At 34.3% G+C, this 12,508-nt stretch overlaps 1 protein-coding gene across 1 annotated transcript; it reads left to right on the top strand.

The window, feature by feature from the left end:
- Positions 1-1,668: 1,668 nt before the first annotated feature.
- Positions 1,669-12,263, top strand: LOC149956277 (glutamate receptor 2-like). The gene is made up of 8 exons (XM_090166825.1): positions 1,669-1,695; positions 1,787-1,902; positions 2,519-2,609; positions 4,551-4,712; positions 4,776-4,941; positions 6,004-6,221; positions 10,361-10,656; positions 12,006-12,263. The coding sequence occupies exons 1-8, from the start codon at positions 1,669-1,671 to the stop codon at positions 12,229-12,231; spliced, it is 1,302 nt and encodes a 433-aa protein (XP_090022951.1). The 3' UTR covers positions 12,232-12,263.
- The last annotated feature ends 245 nt before the right edge of the window (positions 12,264-12,508 follow it).

Below are 12,508 nucleotides of genomic sequence, written 5' to 3'. Positions count from 1 at the left end.
ACACACCTTTAATATTATCATCTTGTATCCTACGCTACTCAAAAATGTATCCGTCCATAAACTAAACTTCTGCCGATAAAATCCCCAAAAAGCGCACAATTTGGCTAAAACCCGACGAACGGAAAACACTTAACACAGAAAATTTGTCGGTCAAATGGTCTTTTCATCCATTTTTTAAAACCCCAAAAAAGCTTTCGATCAAATGGCGTGCGATCATTGGGACCCAAATCGTTTAGAACATACGTTATCATGCGCTTACAAATTAGTAACTGTTATATCCTCCTAAGTTATTGCATTTATACCCATCGCGTTTGATTTCGATTTTGGAACGTGGAAAAATAGCTCACCATCAGCAGGAGACTCCTTCGATAACTGATGGCACGATCTATGTACAGTCTTGATCAAAAGTTCCTGGCCGTTTTCTTTTGGCAGCCATTTTATTTATATTTTAGGTAGAGAGCCGAATAAGGGCTTCTATGAAAGAATACCCTAACGAAATTAATATGCAGTGACAATTATTGCCCTACCATCATTAGGGCGCGAGCAAAGCCGGAAATAGCCAAACCCATCCAAAATGACGTCATGAAAAAATAAATATAATTTGTCGTGTCTACGCTTGTCCTTTTTAATTCCAAAATAAAGACTCTTATAACGTTTGCCGTCAAAGTTCAAGGATGTATCTTACATAGGTTGCTATTCTAAAGGGGAAAAAATACTATTTTTGAGCAAATTTAAATTTCGGAATATTTTTTTAAACATTTTATTTTTCCAACCCAAAAGCCGCTTGGCTAGATTTGGGTTACATTAAAAAAATTGTTTTATCATAGATAAACGTCAATGTTTGGCGAACTAACAGAGATCGCAACGATTTTTCACCGTAATTACATTGTATGACTTCTTGTTAACCCACAGTGAAAAGATCTACGAAATTGGCTCGCAACGTTTATAGTTAAAGCCAGTCAAAGATGTCTGATTTTGTGCATTTTGAGATGGTTTTCGTTTCGTATCTTTATTTATACGCGAAACATCGCCATCCAAAAAATACTTCGTGATATGAATAGCTTAATCTATCCAATGTAAAAGTCTAAATTGTTCAAAACGCAATAGGAAGCTAACTTGGCTGCAAGGGGTCGCGTGAAAAGAATATTTAGATTTGACAAATCTAGGAATTCTGAATAAACGAAATATGTACAAATATTTGTTGTATGCAGTCTCTGGAATTTTGGACAAAAAATCGGGGCTCGGCGGAAAAAAAATGGGTCAGCAATCATCCGCACAAGTACTATTTATAATAAATAGGAATAAATTATCTTCATATATGAACATGACAGCTAAATGGAATTAATCTTTTCTTAACATTAAGGTAGAATTGACGTAAAATTATATTTTCCTTTCAAAATTCAAATACCTGAATTGCCCCAAAGAAATTTCTGGGCGCTGTTTTGTTACTCAGATTTTAGGACACTGAAACTGTAACATAAACTATTTAATAAGGAAAATCTATCCTACGTCATGTTACGATTTGCATTTGTTGTTTAATTGGGCTTTGATTATAATTTGAGCATACACAACTTAAAATATGAAGGCAATTTCATTTTAAGAGTGAAATCCAATTGACGAAGATGAGGCCAGTCATTTAGAGAAATTTAGCGAATAAATCTTTGAATGATGCATTTAAAATTGGGTTTCTTTCCGGTGAGTTTAAATCCTTTTTCGTGTATTGTGTTTCCGTAATTTATGAACTTTAACACATGGATTCATGAGCTTTATGTTAAATTTATTTCAGAACAGCGTTTGGTCTATTATTAAAACTAAATTCCAGAAGGAAGAGGATATCTATTACGAAATAGAAGGAGCCGCAGCTTTAGTCGCCGATTACCTCTCGAAAGCCATGAACTTCAGGTCAAGTATTTTAAAACGATTGGCTTAGGAGTTTTAAACTGAACTTTTATTTAATGTGCTTGTTAATTATATCTTTGAACACTTGAGGCCTATTTACATTTGTCCAACTTTGTTGGTCAGCCTTTTCGTTCACACACTCCTGAAACGTTGTCGAGATAACGCGCGTTAACCAGCGATAAAAATTACCAAATATCTCTTCTACTACAAAAATATGTGAATTTATTTTAATAAAAGTATATCACATTTTGTTTGCGACTCTGTGTTGGGAAATTATGCACATAACTTTTGTTGTGGCATCGAAGTCTGGATTTTCAGAACATCAAAATTCGTGTATTCAACTTAGAACGGCGTCTATTTCAGCTGCGTTTACCTTTTACTGCGCTCATTTTGTGTAAATAAACGTTATAGAATTTGCCAAAGATGACGCTTCGAACGCTCCATTTTACATGACATAGGACGTCTGTAAAAGTTCGTCTGGTAGAAAAAAAACATTGCAAATAATTTTGATCGTTCAAATATATTTCATTACATTTAATATTTAGCTAAAGAGAAACATGTATGTCTTGTTTGCTAAAGCTCAACTCGTTTTAAGTAAATTGTTTGTATTTTCATACAGTTACACCTTTCATTTTTCCGAAGATTATAATTTTGGCTCGGAGCTTAAGAATGGTTCGTGGATAGGAAATTTAGCATATCTTTACAATAAGGTAATTTATTTTAAATAGATTATAATAAAAAATATAATAGTTTAAAATTTGCAGCTTAGAAACAGTCTTTATAAAATGGGTTAGAGATTATGAACAGTGTCTAAAATTTACAAAATTGAGGGGGTTAAACAATGGTCAGAATCACGTTCACTCTAAAACAAGATAGTTGCCAAGGGGAATACAATAATTATACTATGAAGATTGCCACAATCTTCGATTATTATAAAGATTGCAACACCCTTAGAATATTTTGAAGATTGCAACACCTTTATAAATATTATAAGATTTTAAACTATCCATGGAAATTGGTGAACTAAAAATGTTTTACTTTTATTAACAGAGAGACACGCATGGATCTTATAAAACTATTTAATCAATAATTAGGGTGTAAGGAGCCCACAATTTTACTAACAACTGAGCTTTCGACCCGCGGGCCTTCGTCAGAGTGAAATTTAAATCACAGTTTACAAGTTCTCTATATATTTACAAACTTAATTTAAGAAAAAAGTACTTTACAAAACGAAATCCCGACAATCAACCAATAATTATTTTTTTATTTTTTTAAATTTTTTTTATATATAACACCCCAATTTTTTCTTGTTCATAACCATTATTTAAATTCATCAATTTAGTTTTTGTATTACTAATAAACAACGCCTCGGCAAATCTACTTTTAAAAATATTACCTTCCCTATTTAATACCATGGACAGTAAATTAAGAGGACAGGTTTTCGATACACTTCCACAGTGCATTTTATTTCTCCCCGCGTATCAATCAGCTAGAGAGACTCCGAGGGAGTATTGCAAGGTCGTTTGTACGATACTTGTTTTTTTTTTTTCAAATAACCTTGGACGACTCCCTTAGTGTGATTGGTTTACGGGGGCTAAAAACCAAACTTTTTACCGATCCTCTCTAAAATCTACTATCCATGATATTACATCCGGTTCATCGAAATTAACTACACAGTCATTATTTGACGACCAAATATGGGTTATAGATAAAAAATATTTAAAAAAAAAATTAAAAAAAAATTATTGATTGATTGTCGGAATTTCGTTTTGTATAAAGTACTTTTTTCTTAAATTATGGTTGTATATATAGAGTTGTAAACTGTGATTTAAATTTCACTCTGACGAAGGAACGCGGCTCGAAAGCTGAGTTGTTAGTAAAATTGTGGGCTCTTTTCACCCCTATTATCGATTAAATGATTTTATAAAATCCATGCGTGGCTCTCTGTTAATAAAAGTAAAACATTTTTAGTTCAACACCTTTAGAATATATAAGAAGATTGCAACACCATGTGACACGTTTTATTTATAATAAAATATTTAGTACAATAGTTTGTTGTCTAGGGGTTTACTGATTCAAACAATGAATATATATACATATATATAAATATATATATATATGTATATACTGGGGGAAATTTGGCTCTGGTTTAACATAGCCCTGTCATCGAAACACGACACGAAGGTTCGCTGGTCCAGGCGCTGTGGCATCTTCGCCGTAGGGTGCCGGAAAATTGTTTTGCCTTTCGTTGTACAAGTGCACTAAAATAAAGTGGCTTCAATTTGGGTACGACAGTGAGCCTTCGACACCAAAAAGGGTAAAACCAGAGTGGGTTAGAAAAATATTAGTTGGGAACGTTCATAAAATTTAAATGTATCTATAAAGGCTACAAATTGTTACAACCCTTAGACTGAATATGAGCATCGCACACCATTGTGCCCATGCTTCGCTGGGAAAAAGATTTCCTGAAATCGACACAAAATATCGTATTTAAAATCTGAAAATCAATTACAGATTTGTTAAATGAACTTGAAATTCAAAATACGGTAAACAGTATTGCTTAATTCGATTGCAAATGCTGTAGGCCTAATATAAAAACCGAAAACAGGACAGTATTTCTGCGAACCTTAAAGGTAATTTTATTTTTTCAGAAAGTAGACATGATGGTATCAGCGGTGTATTTAACGGAAAGGAGACACAAGGTTTTCGGGTCTACTTACGTTATTGATATTATGAGTTCACAAATTTTATCTTCAAGTCATTTCGTGGGGTTCACAAACTTTTCTCATATTATGAAGGGAATGGAAAATGAAGTAAGAGGTCATTCTGTCTATATTAAAAATTGCTTTTAACAAAACGTGTTTCCCATTTTCAAGGTATGGGCTTATTTCTTCCTTTTGCTAATTGTGTGTATTGTCGTCACGACGCTGAAATTTCAAAATCTAAGTATTTCTGGTAAACGAAGTCGCTGTCCTGTCACCTCCTTCGCCAAACCTTTCCAGCAAAGTGTTTCGATACATTTAAGAGCCATTCTTCAAACGAGTAAGTATCGATGTTCGAAAGAAATTAATTTATAGTCACAGTGCAAGCTAGCAGCGCCGGAAAACGGGTTCATGAAACGCATTATGGATGTTACCTTTCGATACAATGACCTCACGAAACTCTTTGAAACGAAATGAAACGTGAGTTAAAACACGCACCCAAAAATAAAGGGAAATAAATGGTTTAAAAGTTATTACTCATAATCAAGGCCGTGCAGAGGGAGCACGAGGGGTCAAATCCCCATGGCTAAGTTAAAAAAGCACAGAAGCATACGTTTGAGGGCAAATCGCCTTGCCCTTCACCTCACCCCTTCCTTGAAAATGTCAGTAAGAAGGGCTCGCGGTAACATAATTTTCCCCTGAGCCCGAAATGTCTGTGCATGGCCCTTCCAGTCTGGCTAGAGGGCGACTTAGGCTATGCAAGTTGTCTATTGAATTAGTTTGAGGGTAAAAAATGAAAAAGAAACTTTTACGGAAGGCTCAGACTATACAACGTTTAATGGCGAATTAGTTTGACCCATTGGGCAGGATCACTTTGTTTCAGGGTGTCCTAATAATCATGATTAAAAATGTAATCATGATTTAATCATTTTTAATCTTTCTACAGCCAAAGCTACAAATTTAATTTTAATCTAATCTAATCATTATTTAATCAAATGAGGGTGTCCTAATACTCATTGGAGTGAGCTGCCCCTCGGTTTGACCCCCAATATGCCCAAATCATTAGGAATTAAATTAAATGTGGGAACACCAAAATCTGGTACACGTTTTAGAGTGGACCAACACAAATCTTCTTTCGCGTAAACGACCAATTTTTGGTTCTAATTTTTTTTTATCATCCATGTTTAGTAATTAGCCTTTCCAGTTTATATTAAATTTTTAAACTGAAAATACTCATTCAACCAATGAAATTGAGTCATTCTATGACGTCACTGGATCGTTAGAAGTTAAACGTTGTTGGGTTTATTTTAAAGTGATACGATAGAGAAAACCAAATAGTAATTGGGATAAATAACAAATATTTGGGACAACAATGCTAATAACCTCATTTTTGAATTATAAGGCATACCATCTCGTTGGATGATTAGTGACGTTCGATTGAACTTTGGATTTTGGATTTTGGGAACACTTGTCATTATGAAAGCCTTATCTGGAACTTTGAAATCGGTTATTATTCAAGAACAGGAACTTAACGTAATTAACAGCATCGAAGATTTGTTGCTGAACACCAAGATCAAACTGTACGTGCCGGAGGGTGACGATTTCAGTGTTCTTAAAAACGTGAGTTAAAACCAATGATGTTTAATAAATTTAAAAAAGAAAGTTACAAAATATTTAAATAATATTTTGGAATCTTCAAGACTTATTTCGTTAGGGACGAAACACTAGTCCCATACTGTTAGGAGAACAAAATTATTTAATTAAGACAAATGACTTAAAACATGCCTTAAGCTTGTTTGTTTAAATCATCAACGAATAGTCAAACATACCAAACCTATTTAATTGCTTTAAACTTTAATACAGGGCTCATTTGGAGCTAGATTAAAATTTCTCTTGTTGAAAGAGAACCAAAAAGTGGGACAACTTTCCTTTCTCCTGATTTACCTTTTCAAACAATATTATAAAACTAAAGGTCAAAAATCTGATTGAAATCAAAGCATAAAGAGGTGGGTTTGAGAACGAAGATTGAACCACGCGTGCGAAACGGGCAATCCAACGTCGCCAGACATTTGTTGGTTTAAACGTTATCTCCACCATCTCGTTTAGAAATTTTCCCATTTTAGTACAACATTCTAACCCTTAGATCATAGATTTTATACATACATTTAACTTCTACGTGTTAATTCCAAATAGCATAATATTTTCTACACCTTCTGTTTTACTATTTAGAGCATATAGAATTTAAATATGTAATAAAAAATTGGTTCACAATAATTATATGACATTATTATACTATTGTTATTTGAATCAGCTTTGTTACTGAATGTTGACCAAGTAATCAATTGTCTGGTCATCAAAAATTATCCCCTGTAGCATTTTAGAGTCGGGCCGACGTCGGCTAGTGTCTTAAAACAGAAAGGTCGGCCTACTGTCGGGCCACCCCACTCTGAAAGGTCGAAATGTCCTAGTAGAAAAGTAGTCGGCCGACCGTCGATCGACAAGAAAATTCGACTCACTTCCGATGTATGTCCTACTCAGAAAGGACTATGGACCGACTCAGAAAGGACTATGGGCCGACTCAGAAATGACTATGGACCGACTCAGAAATGACTATGGACCGACTCAGAAAGGACTATGGGCCGACTCAGAAAGGACTATGGGCCGACTCAGAAATGACTATGGACCGACTCAGAAATGACTATGGACCGACTCAGAAAGGACTATGGGCCGACTCAGAAAGGACTATGGGCCGACTCAGAAAGGACTATGGGCCGACTCAGAAAGGACTATGGGCCGACTCAGAAAGGACTATGGGCCGACTCAGAAAGGACTATGGGCTGACTCAGAGAGGACTATGGGCCGACTCAGAAATGACTATGGGCCGACTCAGAAATGACTATGGGCCGACTCAGAAATGACTATGAGCCGACTTCAAATAGGCATATTTCCGACTCGGAAACGACGTTGTGCCGACGTCAAATTAAATCGCACTTCGGAACTCCCACTTAATACCAATTTGATGCCTTAACAGTAATTTAGCTGAGATTGAATCGATAATAATTTTCAATAAAAATGAGCTATTTATATTAATAGAACTAATCCAAACAATATACAAGTCTGAAAATCTTTTGGCGAAGTACATAGAATTAATAAAGTAGTGATATAGAAAAGAAACATTTTAATTAAGCTTCTAGATTTTAATACGTAAAAACAATTACAATTCAAATACTTTTAACAAATATCATTATCTTTTGATGTTGTAGTCTAATTATATTTTATTTATAAAACACATGACCTTGTAATTGCCAAGGCCTAACAGCTCATGCAAAACATTGTTCACAAAGCTATAATTAATTGATATAGATATTATTTATATTGATATATTATTGAAAAACTTACTTTTTTAGTTTAGATTTAATGTATTTCTCAAGATTCCAATGATTTTCCATTAATTTTGAATAGAAAATTAAGCGCACAAGTCAACAATTACACCTCCCATCTCAAGCGAGTTCGCCAATAAAATTCTATAATGCTGCTAGTCCGGAGATGGCGCTGCGAAAGTATTAACTGGCGCGTGCTTTTGAATTTTTTAAACTATGAAGCGTTTGTGATCGTATCAATAGGCCTATTTATTAGTACATTTTAAATTTTTTAATCTATTTAGAGTATAATTAATCAATATAAATAAAAATCAGGAATTAATATTTTGAAATAATATCGTAAATCGCAAACCCCTGTAACACATGAAGTCGGTTTAGAGCAAAGACTATATACGCTTCGCTTACTAGACAGGCGTCTCCATACAAAAAACCTGTTAACACTTTCGAAACACGGGAGAAGCCTTTGACCAGCCGTTAGAGGCACCACTAGTAGCACTCTGAAGCGCGAGGAAAATTTTGACCAGCGTCTGCTATCGTATGCAAGTTGAGCCATTGAACACGCCAATCTATTTATATATAGTCTTTGGTTTAGGGTCGGGGTACGGTCGATAAGTCGGTTTATAGCATTGAGTTGGGAATAAATAGAGGTACAACTAAATCTGTCTGGCGCGGGACCAATTTCGTTCCAAAAGGAGACTTTATCAACTTTATCGTTCAACCGTGGGGGCATCTGTCTTTATTGGTGGCAACTATTGCAATTGAATTTTTTCGCGAATCTGATGCGAAATTGAAATCTATGATTTCTCGTAACAAACAAACCTTTGAAGTTGTTTAAAAATAATTTTATTCTGTCAACACGATTCTTTTTAACTCAAGTTACGGTGAGTTAGCTAATAATTATTTATTTTTAGCCATATAACTTTACAAAATATAGATGGCGCTACCGCCTAGTTATAAAGATGAATTTCGTACAGTCTTATCAGATTAGGCCCCGCGTAACCATGGCAACTGGAATCGTAATTTTAATTCTAGCAGTATTATTTCGACACTAAAACCGTAATTTTTTTTTGGGACTATTTATGGTCGGTATGCCGACCATTATCCAACTTAAAATAGACCTTACATTTAATTATTGGATTCGACATTAACTTTATGAAACCGACCATATTTATTTAGGAAAAGGGGATATTTTAATTATTTTCTGACTATTTGATGATGATAAATTTTTTATTCACTTTTATTTTTTCTTCAAACTTATTTGTATTCGAAAATCTAATAATGAGATCAGTTTTGGGTCGGAAATAAGCATTAATATAAAGTCGGCCCGACGTCGTTTCGGAGTCGGTTCTTAGTTCTATTAATTGGCGGTAAAGAGTCGACGTTTTGCAGTCGGCCGACCATTTTACCCCTACGACATTTCGACCCTCAATCCAAAGGTCGGCCGACTTTAGCGTTTAGTACCTTTTGCCGACGTCGGCCCGACTCTAATTTGCTACAGGGAAGTAACTTCTTATGCAAATTAATTTCTAAAAATTAATTAATCATAATTAGTAAAAATGAACTTCAAGTATAATTATAATTATACAATAAAATACAATTATTTTAAAAATATGTGTGGTCCTTATCAAGTCGGCATATCGACTGTACATTAAAGTCGACTTGCCGACTTTATAAAGTCTCAAAATGGAAATTTGTAATTTTTGGGGTAAAAAAATTGAACAATTTGAGTCGGCATACGGTCGTCGACCTGAAAACGACTTTTAGACCCATACCCGACTCTTGACCGACACCCTAATGCTACAGGGGATCTGTATAAAAATGTTCTGCCGGATACGGGAAAATATAAAAGATGTTTGCATTATTTTCAAGATCAAGTGAACAATTACCACTCATGGGCCGTTTTAAATAATAGGCAAACGAGACTCAGGCTATAAGCGCCAAATCACACAGTCATCACTTTGCCCCTTTAGCCAAAGGGCGCTGATAATGAAAATGACAGTCAGTGGCGTAGGCAGGGGCGCTAACTTTGGCCTAAGCTGATTATTATTAGCCTAGTTAGAATATTTAGTATTTTGTAGTGTAACACTCATTATGATTTAATTAATGGTACTTTAAAGAAACCAGTACCTACATCTTTCACAGACATTTCTGTTCGCCACATTATTTATGGATAATCTTCTTAGAGGTGTACAAGTTTTGTTATGTATAATAACAAAATGTGAGATCCTAGTTTAGCTTTTCTAACGATCTTCTTACTTCCCAACGGGTTTTAAGTCTAATAATAAACATTATTTCAATCGACCAATACTTGACATAGGAATAAATTGGAAACAATATCTTTGAATTCAGAGCAGCAGATATAATAAAATTTCATTTCAGACGTTGGAAAGGAAAAAAATGTTATCACTCGTCGAATATCTCGACAAAATTGCGACGACTGGTGCTCTCAGTTACGAAAAACTACTAAAGCGGAAAATCTACGACAACGTTTGGGGTGGCGAAGTTGCAATAATTTATTATAAGAGCTTTTTGCAATCATTCCTAAGTTCGTTTTGCGGCACCTTCAAAGGAAATAAACGGTTTGTGTTTAGCAAAACATCCTATTACCCAGTGCCGATTGTATTTCTCGTACGGAAGGATTTTCCATATCTTATCTATGGAAAACTCAACGAATGGTTAGTAGAAAACGATAATGGAAAGCTAAAGTTCAATCCAATCTAAGCTACACAAAGGGGCTGATCTTTTCCTTAATTATTTTGACATCCTCGTATGATACATTTTTAAAATCTTAATTTAAGGCTGGTTGAATAGCACTTTTAGCCAATCGAGACGAATATCGAATACCCAAAATTTTCAAATCGAATCCTGAAACGAATGGTAGTTTTCGATCCAAATACCGTATAGTTAGGCTTTATCCAAATAATACCTGATTGAATAGTCATCGAATATTCGTCAAATAATCTGCCAAATATTCGTCGAATATAGGCTCAAATATTAGTCGAATTACAGGTCTAATAGTCAAAATATTTTAAATTCTAAACCCTAAATAGTAGAACTGAATTATTTAATGACGTCATAGGTGACCTATGACGTAATTTAAAAGACTAAAACTATCTGTACACACCAACAAATATCTGCTGAGAGACAACTGACCAATGACGTATGTTATGTATATAGTACTGCCCTAGAAATTATTTTAATATAACCGTCCACCGCCAAGTGAGAGCTCTACCATAGAAATTTCTTCCCCCAAAACAGGTTTAGGCTACACTCTCCCCATCGCTCCCCATAGACCGCAATGCGGTGGTTTATGCCGATTGGGGAGGCGGGAAAAAGAGTCTATATTTTTCGAGTATTCGCCGAATATTTAATGAATAATAAAGACTGAGTGATAGAAATGTTATTCGATATTCGATCAAATACCAAAAGAAGCGAATATCGATACGGTTATTCGTCTCGATATTCGACCGAATTATTCAGTTAATTCAGTTATTCGCCCAGCCTTATCATATTTACATCTGTTTCAAATCAATTCAGTAGCGTTGACTGTATATAGGTTAAAAATGATTAAATCATGATTACATTTTTCATCTTGTTTATTGGGAACCTATGTGACAGTGATCTGCCTCTTCGCTATAACACTGTGATAATAGTAGTTATTAGCTTAACATAAAAAATTTACTATCTAAACTAAAGATAGGCCTACAGACTTTTTGCCGCGAATAATCGTATGGGCCCCATGCTTAAATTCTAGCCGACAGCAGTTAAGAAAATGAACAAGTGACTAGGATAAACTACCACTTACCTATTATTTTAGTTTCATCCAAAAACGAAACATTCATTAAATAAATCAAAAAGTTCATACAATGGAGTAAATATCAATTCATAATTAAAGAAAAGAGGTTTCGTTTTGAATTATGAATATGAAATATGTAACATAATTGTAAAGAATTATAAACTTATTTTAAAAATATTGTTTGCACACTTATTTGAAATATTTCAGTAATTTATTTTCTTTAATTAGCATTCTTCATTTACAAGAGAATTATATCATCGTTCGATATCTGGAAATCATGTTGAAGAAATACAGGGATTGCGAGTATGATGCTGATACGGGTCCGACAGTTTTGGGCATTCGACACTTCTATTCAACCTTGAAACTGTTCATGTATCTTTTAACTTGCAGTGTTTTAGTATTTATCTCGGAAGTGTTAGCATACTTCATTGATATTTATGTCCAGAGTTATTGACTCGAAAGAAAATTTTTTTGTTTTAAAAATAAAAAAGCATGATAATCCACGAAGTAGCAATCTTTTTTGATTATTAATACTTTAAATTAAAGCTTGTGTAAAGTTCTTCATATCGCAGACACGTTCTTTATTTGATGATTTTAGGGATTAAAAGCGACACCATTTGTAAAATACATCTGGTATTGCTATTTATTTGGTTTGTGTCTTCCTGTATTTCTGTCACATTTCTTCAGCCAGACACTGCATCTGAATAGGGTGCATTCAATCCGTATTTCAA

This window comes from Leiobunum rupestre, chromosome 2 (genome assembly GCF_980474605.1).
Source record: "Leiobunum rupestre chromosome 2, qqLeiRupe1.1.hap1, whole genome shotgun sequence".
Taxonomy (NCBI): Eukaryota; Metazoa; Arthropoda; class Arachnida; order Opiliones; family Sclerosomatidae; genus Leiobunum; species Leiobunum rupestre.
This window is presented reverse-complemented; position numbering and strand designations above follow the sequence as displayed.

Coding starts and splice junctions, on each gene's coding strand:
- LOC149956277 (XM_090166825.1), top strand. CDS start 1,669: ATGCATTTAAAATTGGGTTTCTTTCCG. Junction 1,903..2,518: donor TCGAAAGCCATGAACTTCAG/GTCAAGTATTTT, acceptor ATTTTCATACAG/TTACACCTTTCATTTTTCCG. Junction 4,713..4,775: donor TGAAGGGAATGGAAAATGAA/GTAAGAGGTCAT, acceptor CCCATTTTCAAG/GTATGGGCTTATTTCTTCCT.